The 17804-nt window shown below is 58.7% G+C and overlaps 2 protein-coding genes across 2 annotated transcripts; one reads left to right on the top strand and one right to left on the bottom strand.

The window, feature by feature from the left end:
• Window positions 1-7593: 7593 nt before the first annotated feature.
• On the bottom strand, window positions 7594-12964 carry LOC135881589 (cathepsin W-like). The gene is made up of 11 exons (XM_065408246.1): window positions 12869-12964; window positions 12278-12344; window positions 11687-11800; window positions 11092-11225; window positions 10736-10835; window positions 9984-10064; window positions 9327-9443; window positions 8789-8853; window positions 8551-8656; window positions 8384-8442; window positions 7594-7818 (listed from the first exon to the last, which is right to left on the bottom strand). Exons 1-11 carry the CDS (start codon window positions 12962-12964, stop codon window positions 7594-7596), a joined length of 1164 nt encoding a protein of 387 aa, XP_065264318.1.
• On the top strand, window positions 12963-15222 carry LOC135881588 (Bardet-Biedl syndrome 1 protein homolog). The gene is made up of 4 exons (XM_065408245.1): window positions 12963-13018; window positions 14500-14572; window positions 14823-14954; window positions 15112-15222. Exons 1-4 carry the CDS (start codon window positions 12963-12965, stop codon window positions 15220-15222), a joined length of 372 nt encoding a protein of 123 aa, XP_065264317.1.
• Window positions 15223-17804: the final 2582 nt, after the last annotated feature.

Here is a 17804-nt window from a genome sequence, read left to right as displayed (position 1 = left end):
GGCAGTAGCTGCTCAGTGCCTGCCCAGGCATCCTGTGGGGGGGTTATATGGGGAGGGGCAGGCAGAAGAGTGACGGAAACCACTGAGCAGAGGAGCTGCAGGTGTGAGATCCGGGGGTGGGGGACAGATGTGTGTGTGGGGGGAGGGAATCCGAGGTGTGGGGGTTTTGTTTCAGACGTCCAAGCAGCCTCAAACCTGCTCCTGTGTCCTCAGGGTCCGCACCATGGAGGGGGACAGATTTGGGGACAATGGGGCATTGTGTAGATAAATCTCTGATAATTTTCATATGACTTTACATTGTGCCTCTTCATATATCCTTGTAGTGGGTCTACCCACGTGTGACCTCTGTTTTCATGAAACTTTGTATCGAAGTCTAATATAGAAACCTTGTACTGATGAGCCTTGGTATATGGAAACTTTGTATCAAAGCCTCATGTCGAAACTTTGTGTCAAGCCTTGTGTGACAGACCCAGACCAGGGGTACAGGAGTCTGGTAGAGGACAAATATACTGGTCACTGGATGAGTAGTTTTCTGTTCCCTGAGTGCCAAGGGGCAGTCCCTCCGGACGTGTCCTATCGCCCGGCAGAGGTAGCACCGGGCCTCCCCCGTTGAATAATGCACCCAGTAGCGGGCCCCCTGATAGGGGACCAAGAAGGACCCCTCGAGCGCCTCACCATCACGTGCCGGCGGCGGCAGTTGTAACTGTACCTGCCGGCGGAACGAGAGGACGTGACGGAGGGCGGGGTCTTTGCAGCCCAATGGGAGAGGGCTGACCACAGAGATCGGCCTCCCCAGGGTAGAGAGGGCGGATAACAGGGCGGCATTTGGAAGGAAGGGAGGGACAGAAGTCAGGACCAGTCGGGCGCCCAGGTCTTCTAAGCGGCTCCAGGGGGACGTACACGCCTCCCACCACCAGGCCCTTCTCCACTGCCTCCTGGGCGGCGGCCTCCGATGCTAGGAAGAAGACGACCTTTCCGTACATCTTGGAGGCCGCCACAATGGCCGTGGGCCCCACCACCCTCGCCAACGCCCGCACGTAGGTCTCCACGTGGGGCGAGGCGGGTACCAGGAGGCAACGGACGCCGTGCTTCCTGGTCAAGGTGGGGAAGGGGCCCCTGCCACTATAGATGGTAGCAGAGGCGGTGGATGGGGGAGATGACGTAGCGGCAGGCGGGGGGGCCGCCGCCACCTGGGCGTATGCCCTGGGGGCGGGGGGAGGGACACCCACAGAGCTGGTGGAGGGAACAGCAGGGAGGGACGCCGTGGCCGGTTGCAGGGCCGCGGCAGTGGGGGCACCCCCTGCCATGGAGGGCCTGGCTTTTTTAGCGGGGCCTTTACCCTTCTTTGTGCCCTGGCCCTTCCTGCCAGTTGGAGGGACTCCCCCAGAGTCAGAGGGGGCGAGGGACGTGGCAGCAGCGGAGGTCACCTCGTTACCCACCGCTGCCGGTGCTCCAGCAGGGGTGGTAGTAGGTGGCTTGGCAGCGGCGGTTGAGGTAGTGGCTAGGGGGGACGATGGTGGGGCGGGTGGAGGAGGGGCAGCAGGGTCTGCCCGAGGGGTCTCACTCTCCTCGTCCCCTGCCATAATGAGGACGGGGGGAGAGCAAACACTGGAGGGGGGGTAGGGAAGGGGGAAGCAGGTCGACCACTCCTCCCCGCTAGGCTGTAGGCAGGGGAGGAGGGCGCCAAAAAAAAAAAGGAGGGGGTGGATGGGGGGGGCTATCAAGGGCTAGGGGTCAGTCACCGACTCAGGGAAGGTTTCCGGCTCCTCTTGTTGCACCAAGGAAGGGAGGATATAACAGCATTGGGGGGGTGCAGTGAGACAGAATCAAACTAAAACGGGGAGGGGTACAAGCGCATAGGAGGGGACATGGGTGCACGAGGGGAGGGGCTAATCAGGGGAAGGGGACCGCAGGGGGAAGGGAGCAACCAGGCGGGAAATGGGGCAGAGGAACCAGGGGGCTAGCTTTAGAGGCTGGGGCGGGTCAAACAAAGGCTGCAGAGGGAAAGGGCGGGGCAGGCAAACAAACTGGAGCTAGCGAGGGGCTGGGGCAAGGGGGAGGGGCAAAAGGCAGCAAGGGGCAAATGGGTAGGCAGCAGGGGCAAAGCTGGGGGCTTGCTGCAGGGGGGAGGGGGTCAATCCAAAAGGGGGGGTACGTGCACCCACGTGCGCTTGTAACAAAAAGAAAGTCTTTGGAAGCTGGCTGCTGTATCAGGCCCAATGGTGGCAACAGGGCATAGCAAGCCTAGGTGAGCAGCTGAAATCCCAGAGGCAGGAGCTTGAGGCAGATGGTGAGTAGCCGGTGGGGGTGGTGGAGGGGGCAACGATGATGGTGGTGGTGGGGATCGGGGGGGGGACACAGATGGACCAGGGGGCAGGCTCCACGCCACACCCCCTGTGTCCCCACAAACACAGTCTAGATCCCCACCACAAGAGCACAGTTCAAAAGTTACTCAGTCCGGGAGGGCCCCCTCCACGGTCAGAGCAGAATAAAGGCTGGCCCACCGGGGCTCCTCACCCTCCAGAGGTGGCAGAAGGTCCCGCCACTTCGTATCGGGGCGGGACGCGAGGGTGAGGACATGAAGAACATGGAGCACGAGCGTGTATAGATGTTTCCTTGGCGCGGTCCGGAACAGAACCGGCTGCAGCTGGTGCAGCCGGCTCATGGCGAATGGACGGGGAGGGGGCTGGTTGGGTCCACGGGGCAGGGGCCCGATGAAAAAAGTCTGGAGTGGAGGGTGGGCGGGGCGTGCCCTCTCACAGGACCCGGTCGAGATAGTCCCGAGCAGCGGGCGGCAAAGCGGCCCTCACCTCCTGAAGTACGCGCCGGGGAGTACGAGGTCTGGAGAGCCCCATGCGCTGAGCGAGCGTCAGGGGATCCAGCCAGTCTCCCCGGTCGTAGTCCAGGAGGTCTCCGACTTTGGTGACTTCTGCCAGGACCAACCTCTGGCGCACCATGGGGGACTCCGCCACCTGCACACGAAGCTGGGGGTTGTGTAGCAGGGGCTCCGCGAGGAGATCTGCCCCCACGGTGGCCGCCACGGACCTGGTCACTGAAAACAGTTTCCAGGTCGGGAGGAGGTCCTGGTAGAAGACCGGCAGCTCGGAGAGGCCTCGCGGAAGACCTCTCGGGTGGAGACAAAGGAGCTGCCGGTCATATCGGAGCCCTCGGAAGCGGCGCAGGAAGGCGTGCGCCAATACGCTCCATGCCGGACTACCTGCACCATAAAGGAGCCTCTGCAGGGCCTGGAGGCGGAAGACGTGGACCTGAGCGTGCAGACACTTCAGGCCCTGCTCTCCCTCCTCCAGGGGTAGATGGAGAACCCCCGCAGAGACCCAGTGCTGTCCTGACCAAAAGAACTCCAGAATCAACATCCGGAGGGTGGTCAGGAAGCCCAGGACCCACCAAGATAGAGGAGGAACTTTGTCACACTTGGTATAATGGTATAGCCCCTAAGGATAGTTAAAGTAGAAGGAAAATGTCTTTTTGCTAGGAGAACAGGAGTACTTGTGGCACCTTAGAGACTAACAAATTTATTAGTCTCTAAGGTGCCACAAGTACTCCTGTTCTTTTTGCGGATACAGACTAACACGGCTGCTACTCTGAAACCTGTCTTTTTGCTAGTAGAATAAGATCTCTTCTCTCCCCCCCCCCCCCCCCAACTCCCTTAATCAATTGCCCTCTTGAATGAATGAGGTGTGAATGAGCAAGGCATGGAAGGTAGCACCTCCAAACAGCTGCAACTCTTGGAGAGGGGCTGGGAGCCAGACCCAAGGACAATAAAATGTGTCAAGTGAGCTCACTAAAGAAAAGCAGACATACTGAAGGCCTCGAGGGTTAGAAGCAAGCACCTTCTTTTGGAAACACCCTCTTTGCAGCATTGGGACAACACCCAGAAGGAAGCAGCACAAAGGACCAATGGATACAGACACAGATTTTGAATCTGGTACAGATTTGCATGTGAGGGAAGCTGCTATAAATGTGAGGTGGCTTGCAGAGGACCCTGGGTCTCATCTTGTCAACATGGGAGCATTGATCCGGATCGGCAGAAGCCCGTCTCCGCCCCCTCCCGCATCTAACTCACCTGGCCAGTGAAGTTAAGGGGAGCAACTAACTGGTAACAAGAACAAGACGGAGTGTGCTTGTGTGTGTGTGTGTGTGTGCATGCGTGTAATGTTATATATGTAAAATACATATGATACAGTGTTAATTAAAACATGTATTACTAATAAATGTGGTGTTTTGCCTTTTTCCCCCTGAAAAGCTCCTGTGCAGTACTTTAAGTACAACATTTTGGTGGAGAATTGGGAAAGGTACCACAAGCATTTATTAAGTAATGAAACAAACTTTGATAATAAGTAATGGAAAAGTATTGAGAAGTATGGAAAAGTGATCACAAACCTTGAAAAGTATTAAGAAGTGATTGATCATTAAGGTGTGCACATCCCCGGTGGTAGAAAGCTGGGTAAAGAGAGGAGAAGTAGCTTTCTCACTCCAGGAAAAGAAGTATTGGTAAATAAGAGTAAAGAGATAAGCATTGCTATTTTAGTCCCAATAGGAGGTTGGATATACTAGAAAATGTTTAAACACAAACTGTCTTTTAAGAAGGCTCCCAGCGAGGAGACTGAGAAATTGGCATTTGTAAAAGATGTTACCCCTTTTGAACAAATCTTGCAAAAATTCGGACACAGCCCTTGGTCTGATCAAGTGTTGCCTGATGTCCATACAATTTCAGACCTAGAAGATAAATTGGCTCGGTACATATTGATATATAAACCCTCAACTCAAATGAAAAAGGAAGCAGCTGCAGTTTGGCTTCTATGGAAAACCTGTAATGAGGTATTCCTTCAATTGGTTGAATGTAAAAATGAAAACAAGAAACTGCACCAAGATTTACAAGCCTCTGCTGCAGAAGCAGAGAAATGGAAATGTATGTCCATTAGTACCCAAACCCAGCTAGATGTCCTTAAGGATGGGTACAGAGAGTTAAAGCAGCACTCTCAAATCCTACAGGACCACACAAAAGAGAAGGAGAAAATTGAAAAAGAAAATCAGGTATTACAGGGAATGGTCAAAAAATTAACTTTAGAACAGGGGAGAGCCCCCGCTGACCATAACCATTGTAAATCACCCATTAAACAACTGGAACAAAAATTGGGGATTTGCAAATAAACAAATTGCAGCAGTAACTTCAGGAGAAGGGACATTTGAGACCCCATAAGGGGCAGACTTTTGGGGACTCCCCTGGAGGTTGGGAAGGGGATATTTGGGTCGATTCCTCCTCCCCGGAGCCAAAATGCCATTGCAGCAGTAACAAAGAGAACAGTCACCACCACGAGGGAGGGTGGTGAGAGTGACACAGTAACCACAGTGCCTGTTTCTGCCTCAGATCTCGAGGCCATGACAAAGTGGCTGGGGATTTTAAAATGGGGAAAAGTTTCTAGGTGAAGTGTTAATGCCCTTTTACTGGGAAAAAGGAAAAATTATACCCACAAGAAATGCACCACTTAATGAGCATTTGTGCAGCGCCAAGTACCAGACACACTGTGGCAGAAACCGAGCAGGGTCTGCCATGGTGGGAGCACTGTGCTAATTTGTTTCTAAGCTTTTACCTTTCAGGCTCTGAACTAAAACGTCAGGAGATCTGGTACTAGCTGAAGAATTATAAAATACCATGGTTATAGTGCCGCAACAAAGTCTGTGTTGCATGTTCAGTGTCTGTCTCTGGTGCAGGGCCGGCACAACCCATTAGGTGACCTAGGCGGTCGCCCAGGGCACTAAGATTTGGGGAGGGGCAGCGACGCCAGCGGCTGGATCTTCGGCCGCCCCGGTCATTGGCAGTATTTTGGGGGCGGGACCTTCCGTTGGTATTTCAGGGGAGGGGTCAGCGAGGAGCCACGCAAACAATGGAAACCCTGGGCCTCAGGGAGCCCTAGTGGAAGAGTTCCTCTGAGAGAAGGTCCTGAGGGGGCTTGTCCCGGTCTCTCTGCATAGTGGGGGGATTTGTGGGAGCAGGGGGTTCATGAAGGTCGCAGACAAAGTCTGAGCAAGAGCCAGGAGCCACCGTCAGCCACAGCCAGTGTTTAACAGGGAGAGGGATTTGCCCTTCAGACAACGGGGGGGCAGGGAACTCTCCAGCGCTTGGGGGCTTCCAATCCAGAGGGGATGTGGCTCTAGCTCAGTGAGCAGATCTGAGCTGAACTCCGGAACGGTGGGGGTGAGATTTGGGATTCAATCATCTCTTTAGATTTCCAGGGGTCCCTTCTTGTGGCTCCTGTGATGGAGAACCCCTCCCCCCCACCCCAACCCCAGGCTGGCTGGATTGGCTGTGGGATCAAGGACTCCTCTCTCCTTTGCACTGAACCTGTGCTCAGGATTTACCCCGCCCCCCCATCCCCAGGTCCAGGGCATCAGCCCCACCTCCAAACTGACCCTCCACATTCAGAACACGTCAGCTGGGCGCCCCTCCATCAACCGCTGGTGAGCTTCTTCTACGACCAGAGCCTCTATGCCATGAAGAGAGCCTTCTTCAAGGTACCCTCACCCCCCAACACCTCTGACCACCCCTACAGGCCCCTGCACTCTGACTGACTCAGCTTTGTCTCCCTACAGGCCCCCATGCTGGTCCTGGGACTGAACTACCCCATTGAAAACTTTGTGGAGTGTCTGAGCGACAAGGGGATCTCGGACATCATCAAGGTTTGTACAGGGACACCCCACCCCAGAGAGTTGCCTGACCCTTTAAAATGCTCCCACCTCCCTCCTGGGGTGGGGGGTAGGACCCAGAGGAGGCTGCATCTCAGTGCCAAGGGAGGGATCTGTGTATAAAGAGTCCCTGTACCCCACCCCAGAGGTGGCTGCATCTCAGCAGGTGTCTGTATTGCAGGAGGGCCAAAGCATGCCCTTGCTGACTGCCCATATCAACATGCCAGTGAGAGAGGGCCTGGCAGCTGCCTGAAACGCCTCTGGGGGGCGATAGAGACCAGAGCTGCAGTAGATCCCATAGGAGCCCTCACTGGATCAGAGCCAGGACTGGGAGCCGAGGCCCCCTGCTGTGCAGTGAACCAACAGCTGCCCCCAGGGTGCACGCTGCTGACTTGGGACCATGTAGAGGGGGGTGTCAGGGCTGCCGTCCCCAGCCTGGGGTGCAGACCCAGCTGCGTTGTCTGGGATCAGGCCAGCTCCTTACGTCGGGGGGGGGTGTGTGTGTTATGCCTGGTTTGGTATCCAGAGCTGCTGGGGAAAGGGGTGTTTCTCCCCCATCATGGCCCTGGGGGCAGCACCTGGAAACCCCCTTAGCTGTGATCGTAGCATCTCAATAAAGCCAGCACTGTTGCTGTACCAAGGGTGCTGGTGTGTGGAGAGCACAGCGCGGGGGGAGTTGGGGGGGTACACTCAGGTTAACAATTAAACAACCTCCCCCCAATCAAAACACACACGGCACATACAAGCAGTTTAATGGCAGTTTCACGGGCCCCTTTCGCTGCTGCAGCAAAGGGAAGGAGCATTCGCATGGAGGCAGTGTTGCTGGAAGGGCCGAGCCCAGCTCTGGGTACCTGTGGGGATGGAGCTAGAGCACTCTGAGTATCAAATTCATTTCCCCCCATCACCCAGGGAAGGCCCATGGCCCCAGTTAGTTCTGTCTTGGTGGTAGCAGGGGTCTTGGCAGGCAGTCAGCAGGCTCTCTGCAGCAGCAGCACCCCCTTCGGGGGGGCAGTGGACGTTATGTCCCGGAGCCCCAACGCGGTGGACGGTGGCTGTTACAGGGAACGTGGTGATGCCGCAGGCATTACTGCCCCGATGGAGACAGTAATAGCCCTGCCGAGGGGACATGTGGTTAGGGACAGATGGTACTGGACAGTCTTTCCTCACCCAGGGCTGCTCTACACCAGCAACTGACATTGACATAGCTCTGTCTCTCGGGGGTGTAAAAATCCACACACCCCAAGAGACGTAGCAGTGTGGCCCTGCCCCCGCAGTAGCCTGCGCTAGGTGGATGGAAGAATTCTTCTGTCAGCTCAGCTCCTGCCTCTCAAGGAGGTGGATGAACTTCAGTGACAGGAGAACCCCTGCCATGGTGGAGGTGGCGGAGCAGCTGTGTTGTGGTAGCAGTTTAAGTGTAGACAAACCCTCACTCTGCCTTTGTGTCAAACTGGAAAGGGGTCTGAACCTGGACAGGGAGTGGATAATAAAAGCCCACACCTCACCCCAGTGGGGGCCGTGTCTTCACGTTAGGCAGGGGCTCCCTGTATAAACAGTCCCTGCACCCCACCCAGAGGCCATCTCTGTAGGATCCCACAGCACAGCCTCCTTCAGACAAAACCAGCCCACAGCCCCACAGACAGCACTGCCCTCGGGGCAGCCCCATACACTCCCCACTCACCTTCTCTCCCCAGCCTTTCCCCCAGGAGTTCTTGATGATCCAGTATCGCCTATCCATCACTGCAATGAATTGGTGAAGAGAAAGACACAGTGGTCTTAGTGCTTCTGACAGCTGAGCCCCCTGCCAAGCCCACAGTTCATTTAACCCCATCTCACCCCAATCCAAACCCTTGCACTGCCCATCCCCCCCGTAGCCAACCAGCAGGACAACATGATCCACGTGGTCTGGACTGCAGCTCATCACCGAGGGCTGGGAGATGCCATTTTGATAATTCTGACGAGGCACAAAAATGAGCCGAAAGTGAGTAGTGGTGGTGGTGGTGGGGGGCCTTAGTGGGCGGGTCACCATGGGATGGGCTGAGTAGCCAGAGGGCTTCTCCTGCGTTGCTAATTGGGTGGCACGTACCTTCATGACAGCTGAGTTCAGAGTAACTGTGATTGGGCCCTTGCTTGCGACGTGTGCAGCTATTTCTACAAGAGAAAACCCAAATGTACGGGGTGAGGAGGACCCAGGAACAAACATCCCTGACCTAGGCATGGCCCTACCAGGCTGCTGCTGTCCCCACACACTGGCTACATTGGCCCTTGCCCCTCCCTGTGTCCTCTGGGCCCTCTGCACCCCTCACATTCCCCCTCTGCTGCTCAGAGCTCCCCCAGGGGGAAGCATGAAACTAACCAGCCCCTTGTTGGTTTGACACATATCACCCCATGCACCCTCCTGCCCATGCACAGCTGCCTGGAAACTGACCAGGTCTTGATCAGTTCTGCCCCCAACCTGGCCCTGCTTCCCCCCTCTCCCCTCCCCAGCCCTCTTTGTCACCTCCTAATCCTGTTCTACTTCCCTCACTTGCTCCCTTTGCCCCCAGAACTCAACCCTAGATGGCCCACTCCCTCCTGGCCCCAGTGCTGGCCCCACCCCAACCCCTTTCCCCCCCAGGCCTCACCCACTTCATCTCCAGGTAGGGTCTGGAAGCCCTGGATGTAGGCAGCCGGCACATTGAGGTTGTGGCATGTCTCCTTTCTCCCTGTGTAGGGGTAGGCATCCTCGCTGGTCAGACCACCTGGGAGGGAGTGTATGTGAAAGGTCTGGGATGGGCCCAGAGTGCCTCATTCCCTGCTCCATCCTTCCCCTGTTCTGGACTCAAGGGTCACAGTAAACCCCCTTCCCCCAAATTCAGCCTGTCACAAAGAGTGTGGCCAGAGCAGTGTCTAGGACTGAGGAGGGGTCTCCCTTCTGTATACAGTATTGGGAAGATTGCTCCCAGTCTGGGTCAGGGTCCATGCAGCACCTGGCGTGATGGGGGCCCCAATCTCAGTCAGGGACTGCGCAGCGTCCGGTGATGGGGGCTGCAGACTGGGCTGGGGGCCCCAATCTCAGTCAAGGGGTCTGTGCAGCACCTGTGGTGACAGGGCCCCAATCTGGGTTGGGGTCTCTACAGTGCCTGGCATGAGGGGAGGCACCAGTCTGAGTGAGTCTCCATGCACTAAAGTATCCTCACAGTAAACAGTTGTGAGGGGTGAACAGGGGACAGTCCTGGGGGCTGTGTGGGGTTTGTTGTCTGCAGGGCAAAGGACCCCACGTCCCTCCAGTGCCTACATACGCTTGTGTAGCACCGTAGTGAAGGCGTCCCACACGTAGCCCCCTTCACACCCCGCTCCGCACCAGCTGCAGTCCAACACCTCTGCAAGGGAAGTAGTGGGTGAGCACCAAACCAGCTCCCTCTCACCCCAGTCAGAGCCTGGGATCCTGCTCCTGCTGGGTGGCACACACTGACCAGGAAAGACCCCAGTGGGCACTGGCTCATTCGACTGGCAGGATGTCCCACAGTGGCTCCCAGTGGGGTGATCAACCCACCCCTGCATGGAGAGACTCAGCACCTACCACCCCCTGCTTTAACATCTGGTGGGGGAGAGTTCCACAGGCAGGGCTCAGCTGATAGTAGACTGGGGGGCAGGGGAGGTCGGTGATGGGATCCTAACTTACCAGGAGGCAAGTCTGTGGTGGGGCTGTCCCCCCACCCCAGTGAGTGCTAACGGGGTGAAAATATGTGAACCCCATGCATGGAGACATGGTCCCTGTATACCCCACGCACCCAGCCTGCTCCCAGGCCCATCAAGGGTTACAAGCTCCCAGTTTGGGACAGGAAGTGAAGTGGGTACTTTACTCTCTCTCTCTTTCCCCCCCCCCACCCCCCATGGCTGGGAAGGGCACAGAGCTTAGAACAGTCCCAGGCACCCCCTTCTCTCTGCCCCCCATTCACCCCGGCCTGGGGGGCTGCTGCACACAGCGGGGCAGTGCTGGGGTGCCCAACCCTGTTCCAGTTGAGGGGGTGGGGCTCCCCACAGCCCCTACCTTGCACCGAGAGGTTCCGGGGCTGGTGGAAGTGGATGTTCCAGAGGGACTCGATGTTGGCAACGGCAGCGAAGGCCCAGCAGGAGCTGCACTTATCGCCCTGAGGAGAGAGGGGTGAGGCCCAGCGTGGTGCTGGGGGCGCTGTGCTGCAGGGCAGGAGGGGGTGCTCTCCCCAGCCTCAGCGCTGACCCCAATGCCCCAGCTAAGGGAGGGGGCGCCGGCTGGGGTTAGCAGTGGGGAGGGGGGAGGGGGTGGAATGATTTTGTCATTACTGAGCCCCCCATGGCTCCCCCTGTCCTGCCCCATCTAACTCCCTGTTTGGGGGCGGGGTCCCAACCTACCCCTCCCACAACTACCTGGTCCTTCACGGCAGTCACGGCCCCCGCCTTCCTCCAATCACAGGATGGAGGTGGCTTCTTCCTCAGGAGCTGGGGGGCCTGGCGCATGGTGTGGGGCGGGGGGCTCCGGAACATCCCCCGGAACTCCTCATCTGGGGAGATGGAGGGAGATGGCGCTGAGGGGGTGCTGGAAGGGGGAGTGAGGGGGGCAGAGCAGTGCGGGGCAGGCAAAAGGGGTGCAGAGCAGTGGGGACAGGGGAAGGGAGAAGGTGCACGGGAGGGGTGCAGAGCGGTGGGGGCGGGGAAGGTGCATGGGATGGGTGCAGGGTGGGGAAGGGGAATGGAGAGTGGTGGGGGCCGGGAAGGGAGGGAGTGCAGAGGGGGGGGGTAGAGCGGTTGGGGTCAGGAAAAGGGGGGTGAAGAGCAGTGGGGGTGGGGAAGGGAGAAGGTGCATGAGACAGGTGCAGAGCGGTGGGGCCGGGGGAAGTGGGGTGCAGAGCGGTCAGGGCAGGAAATGGGGTGCATGGCAGGGGTGCAGAGCGGTGGGCGAAGGGGAAGGGAGGGGTGCAGAGCTGTAGGGGAGAGGGATGCGGCATCAGGGGTCGCTCCCCACCTGTCCAGTCGCTGAAGCGGGTCACCCCGTACTGCCCCGTGCCCAGCTCCGTCTCCTGCAGCCGCCGCGCCGCGAGCAGGCTCTGCGTGAAGATCCCGAAGCGTCTGCGCTGCTCTGGAGGGGGATGGGGGGGGGTCACGGGCACTGAGGGGAATGACACCCCCAGCCAGTGGCATCGGACACCCTGCCCCCCCCCCCCGGTCCCCCAGGACAAATCGGGCGGAGATTTCCAACCTTCCCAGCGCCTCTTTCCGCTGCCAGCTACAGAGCCGAGCCCCAGGGGGCTGGGTGTGAAACCAGCCTGACAGAAAGAGCGAGACAGCAGCGGAGCCCCCCCGCACTCCTCCCCGGCCCTGGGGGGAGGGGAGCAGGCGGGGCCCAGGGAAGGAAGCTTGCACCAGCCGCAGGCAGTCTGGGCTCAGAGGTGGCTGGTCACAGAGGCGTGGAGAAGGGGATCGGGGGTGGACAGACCAGCCCGCCTCAGCCCCATCCGTCCCCCTGCTGCCCCCCACGTTCTCCCCTTGGTAACAGCCCCCAGGAAGAGCCGCCTGCCCCCCACAACAACAGCCCCTCCCCCGTCCTGTCCCTCACCTGCGGGGCTCCTGTAGGTTCTGTTGAACTGAATCATAAAATCCTTGAACATTCGAGTCACTTCAGCCTGAAATGGACAAACGGGCAGGATGGTGGGGAGCGAAGGGGCATCCCAGCAGCCAGTGCCCCTGCCTCAATCCCCACTCCCAGCCCCCGGCTACCCACACCTCTGCTAGTGCCCCCCAATCCCCACCCACAGCCCCCTGCTACCCCTACCCCAGCCCCCGGCTATCCCTGCTTTGGGGTGTAGGGTGGAGTTCACTGCTGTCTGGGGTGGATGGGGGGACATGCCTGTCTGGGTGGGTGGGCGTTGGTGTGTGTGGGAGCACGTGGAGCATAGGGGAGTGTGCAAGGAGCGTGAGGCACAGACTGGCCTACAGTGGTGGGGAATGGCTACAGGACCTTCCCCTCTCTCGGGTGCTGGCTCCAATCCCCGTCCCTGGATTCTCCACACATGCACCAAATGCTGGGTCTCAGCACAGTAGCCAGCGGCTCTTGGCACGGACACTCAGTGTCTTCTCTGTCCTTCTCTGGCTTTCAGGCCCACTCCACCCAAAACTGCTCCCTCCAGGTGCATCCTCCATCCCTTACCTTGCTGAGTTCAGGGGGCAGGACAGAGCCAGCTGGGAGGGCCCAGGCCCAGGCCCACAGCAGCAGGAGGCAGGGACTCAGGACTCCAGGCCCCATGGCAGTAGCTGCTCAGTGCCTGCCCAGGCATCCTGGGGGGTTATATGGGCAGGGGTAGGCAGAAGACTGGTGGAAACCACAGAGCAGAGGAGCTGTAGGTGTGAGATCCGGGGGTGGGGGAGCAGATGTGTGTGTGTGTGTGGGGGGAGGGAATCCAAGGTGTGGGGGTTGGGCTTCAGACGTCCAAGCAGCCTCAAACCTGCTCCTGTGCCCTCAGGGTCCGTACCGCGGAGGGGGGCAGATTTGGGGACAATGGGGCATTGTTCCGTCCATTCCCATCGCACATCTGCTCTACTACATTTACCGGGAGGCACCATCCCCTGGTGACCACCCTCCCCCCATGGGAGGTAAGAGTCCCCCAGAATTCAGGGACCTCGGGAGCAAAGATGCTTATGGAAGCCACAGCACAGTGAATCTCTGTCTGGGGCCGGCCTGGCCATGCTGGAATTCGGCCCGGATGCCTGGGTCCGCACCCTGAGTCCAGGGAAAAGGATCAGCCGTGACCTCCAGGTAACACTGCACTGGAGAAGTGAGGCACATATGCCCCCTACTGAACCCCCCACAGCACAGCACCCCCTAGGGCTGCACTAGGCCATTGGGGCCAGCACTGATTGTGAGGGGCGAGTGCCCCCTACTGAATCCCCACCCTGCGGCCTGTCTAGCTAGCGAGGCAGGCCCTGTTCAGAGACATGGCTGAATCCACCCCACCCAGTTCCCCCCACCCCCAGGCCTTGAACAGGTGCAGGCGCTGAGCTCGCAAACAGCTAATCACCTGACAGATTTCAGCACTGCAGGCCCCCCCCAGCTCATTGTACCCAGCACCACAGGGCTCTGTGCTTCATCCTGACAGAAGCAGCCCCCTGCTAGCCCAGCTCTGGGCTCCCCCTGACTCTGCCACTGCCCCTCTATCCTGACTTGCAGCCCCCCCCCCCCGACAACTCCTCAGCTTTGGACCCCATTTATCCCCAGAATCCCGGTCCCTCCTCCTGCCCCTGGCTTGGGCTCATTTAGTTGAACAGTTGCTGTGTTTTAAGGGTCCCAGACCCAGGGCCTGTGTGGGAAGGCAAAGGAATCATTAGTGTGAAAGGTCTGAAATCTCCGTCACTTCAGGAAACATGGTGCCTGATTCACCAGTGAGTGGGGAGCCCAGGGCTGGGAGAGCAGGGGGCTGTGGGTCAGGATAGGGCCCGGGGTTGGGGATGGGGATTGGGGAGGGATCTCAGCAGTGTGGGAGGCAGGTGGTGTGGGGAGCACAAGCCAGGGGGGTGGGGATCGGGGAGGGATCTTGGCAGTGGGGGAGGCAGGTGGTGTGGGGAGTACAAGCTGGGGGGGTGGGGATCAGGAAGGGATCTGGGCAGTGGGGGAGGCGGGTGGTGTGGGGAGCATAGGCTGGGGGGTGGGGGGGACGTTTTCCCAAAGCTTGGAAGGCTCTCAGCAGCAGAGCTCCTGTTCTAAGGGGTAGGGGGGGACACTGTGGGCCAGAGCAGGCTGTGTCACTATCCCACAATCCCCTTCTCTGTCTCCCCCACCTACAGGTTCCTGGCCCAAGATGTACCAGAGATGGAGAATTTTGTGAACCTACATAAGGGACAACCGATCAAGCGCCAGGTGGGTCCCTGCCCTGCCCTGGGTCTGGGGAAAACTCCCCAGTGGACCCTCCCAGAGTAGGGGACTCGGTGGAGTGGGGGTTAGAGAAAGGGGGTATTCTAGCATTGCCAGTTCCCCACCAATGTCTTGTGGGTCTCAGCAGGGCCATCCAGGTACCCTTACTTCCCAGCATGCCCCTGGGGAGACTGGCACTGCCCTCCCTGGGTAGAGATGGGGACTGGGGAGCACTCATGCCCATCTCCCTGTCCAGACTGTCATCACCTGCATGAGCATGCTGAAGAAGAACATGGCGGATGAGGACGCGGTCAGCTGCCTGGTGATTGGGATGGAAAGCGCCGATGTCCTCATCCTGGACCCTGAGGCCTTCACTATCCTGGCCAAGGTGAGTGGGGTGCCGGGTAAGGGGGTCCATATATAAACAGTCCCCGCATCCCACCCCAGAAGAGGCTGCATCTCAGCACCGGGCAAGGGACCCCTGCTCATATATAGCTCGTTCCCATGGCTGTGGGGCTGCCCCTGCTCTCCATTTGCCGTCGCAGATGACGTTGCCGAGCGTGCCAGCCTTCCTGGACGTGATGGGGCAGTTCGATGTGGAGTACCGGGTCACGGTGGCCTGCCGGGATGGGAGCATCTACATCCTGCGCAGGTGACAGCCAGCCGTCGGGGTTTCTGGGGCTGGAATGGGGCAAAGGGGAAGGCAGGGGAGTGCTGAGGAACCTAAGATAAGGAACCTGGTATGTCTCCCCCTCCCCCCAGACCAGACCTATGGTCCTTTCCAGCTTGGTATTCCCTTCCCTCTCCGATCAGACCCACGGGCCCATCCCAATACTCTGCCTCTCTGCTGCCCCACTGCCCAACAGCCACCCATGCCAGTTGCCCATAATGCACCTCTCTTTGTAGCGCTCTCCCATAGGGGTGATTCCCTCCATGCAAGGGCTCAGCCAAGCCCCCGTGCCTGAAGGTTTGGTCTTGTGTAACATCCCTACGGGTGAGGCCTGTCTGTGCCCATTCCCTATGGGGCACTAGGGGTGGGGCAGCTGGGCAGGTCTTGGAACCTGTGTGCCCCCAGATCTGCTCCCTACACCACCTGTGAACAAGGCGCCTCTCCCTGGGGGGACCAGCGGGAGATCTCCATGGCTCCATTTTAAGTCTGGTCTGCTAAGGGGGCCAGTGTCACTAGGGCATTGGGGCCAGCACTGAGTGTGAGGGGAGAGTGCCCCTCTTGGCCACTATCGGCAGACAGGATACTGGGCTGGATGGATCTTGGTCTGACACAGTACAGCCATTCTTATGTTATGTTCTTATGCCCCCTACTGAATCCCCACCCTGTGGCCTGTCTAGCTAGTGAGGCAGGACCTGATCAGAGACATCATTGAGTCCATCCCACCCAGTCCCCCGCCCTTCACGGCCTTGAACAGGTGCAGGCACTGAGCTTCCAAGCAGCTAATCACCTGACAGATTTCAGCCCTGCAGGGCCCCACCCCCAGCTCATTGTACCCAGCACCACAGGGCTCTGTGCTTCATCCTGACACAAGCAGCCCCCTGCTAGCTCAGCCCTGGGCTCCCCCTGACTGCGACTGCCCATACATCCCACCCCACAGCTCCCACCCCAACAACTCCTCAGCTTTATACTCCATTTATCCCCAGGACCCCAGGCTCCCAATCTCTCCTCCTGCCCCCCAGTTGGGCTCATTTAGTTGAACAGTTGTTGTGTTCTAAGGGTCCCAGACCCAGGGACTGTGTGGGAAGGCAGAGGGATCATTAGTGTGAAAGGTCTGAAATCTCCGTCACTTCAGGAAACATGGTGCCTGATTCACCAGTGAGTGGGGAGCCCAGGGCTGGGAGAGCAGAGGGCTGTGGGTCAGGATTGGGCCCGGGGCTGGGAGAGCAGGGGGCTGTGGGTCAGGATTGGGCCCGGGACTGGGAGAGCAGGGGGCTGTGGGTCGGGATTGGGCCCGGGGCTGGGAGAGCAGGGGGCTGTGGGTCGGGATTGGGCCCAGGAGTGTTGTATATTGTGTTATGTTGTATAATAGTGTTGTGGTGTGTAGTCGTGTAGCAGGACTGTGTGGTGGTTGTGGTGTGTAGTTATGTTGCACTGTGGTGTACCCATGGTGTGTTGCATAGGATTGTTTATGTTGTGTAGTAGTGCTGTGGTAGGTTCTGGTGTTGTCGTGGTTGTGGTATGCAGAGTTGTGTAGCAGTGCTTTGTTGTTTAGGGGTTGTGTAGCAGTGTTGTGTTGTGTGGTGTCACGTGCAGTTGGGTGGCAGTGTTGTAGTGCAGGAGATTGTGTTACGTTGTTGTGTCGTCTCCCTCCAGCTGCAGGGAGCAGGCCCTCGCCCAGGCGGGGGCCACACTGCTCTGGCTGCTGTGACTGGACTGAGCCCCTGAGATCCCAAGGCCCGAGGGGGGGCAGCTGCAGGTGGCCTGGGCTGAGGCCAGCACATGGCTCCCAGCATCCCCTGTGGGTAGCATCTGAGTGAGTGACACCCGCTGCTCCCCTCTCACCTGGAACACACCCTACAGCCCCACCCTCAAGTCCCTCCCCCCTGGGGGCAGCACTGGAATGATACCCTCCCCCCTTGCACCCCACAGAGCCCCCCCAACCACCTACCCTCACATTGATTCCCCCCTCCCCTGTACACCTCCCAGGGACCCACTGCTTCCCTCTTTGTACCCCCGTCCTTCCCTTGCCCTCCTTCTGCCCCGCTCCACCCCCTTCGGGGGGGGGCAGCACTGGAATGAGTGACACTCCCCTCTCATTGGCTGCTGCTCGCCCATCCCATGGTAACCAATCAGGTGATCCCATTTGTGTGTCTGCAGCTATATCTTCCAATCAGATGCTGCTGATCCACCAGCAGGGCTGCTCCCCGATCTCACTACCGGGTTAATCCACTGGATCCTTCCCCCAAAAGCCAAGGATGGGCCAGGACTCCTGGGTGCTATCTTGGCTCTGGGAGGGGAGTGGGGTGTAGTGGTTAGAGCAGGGGGCTGCGAGTCAGGACTCCTGCGTTTGATTCCCAGGAGTGGTATCTAGTGGTTCTGGGGGAACGACACACCAGAATTCCTAGGTTTGCTCCTAGCCTCCCTGAATGTCTTGAGAGTGCACTTGTCTATAACTTCCCCCAACGTTCCCTCTGCAGACCCCAGACATCTGGTCCCCCCCATTCCTATCACCCCCTGAAGTCCAAAGGCACTCCCCAGGGAGACCATCCCTCCAGTCCCTACTCCTCT

The sequence above is a fragment of the Emys orbicularis genome, chromosome 7 (genome assembly GCF_028017835.1).
Source record: "Emys orbicularis isolate rEmyOrb1 chromosome 7, rEmyOrb1.hap1, whole genome shotgun sequence".
Lineage (NCBI taxonomy): Eukaryota > Metazoa > Chordata > Testudines > Emydidae > Emys > Emys orbicularis.
The sequence above is the reverse complement of the archived record's forward strand: the minus strand, read 5'-3'. Positions and strand labels throughout refer to the sequence as shown.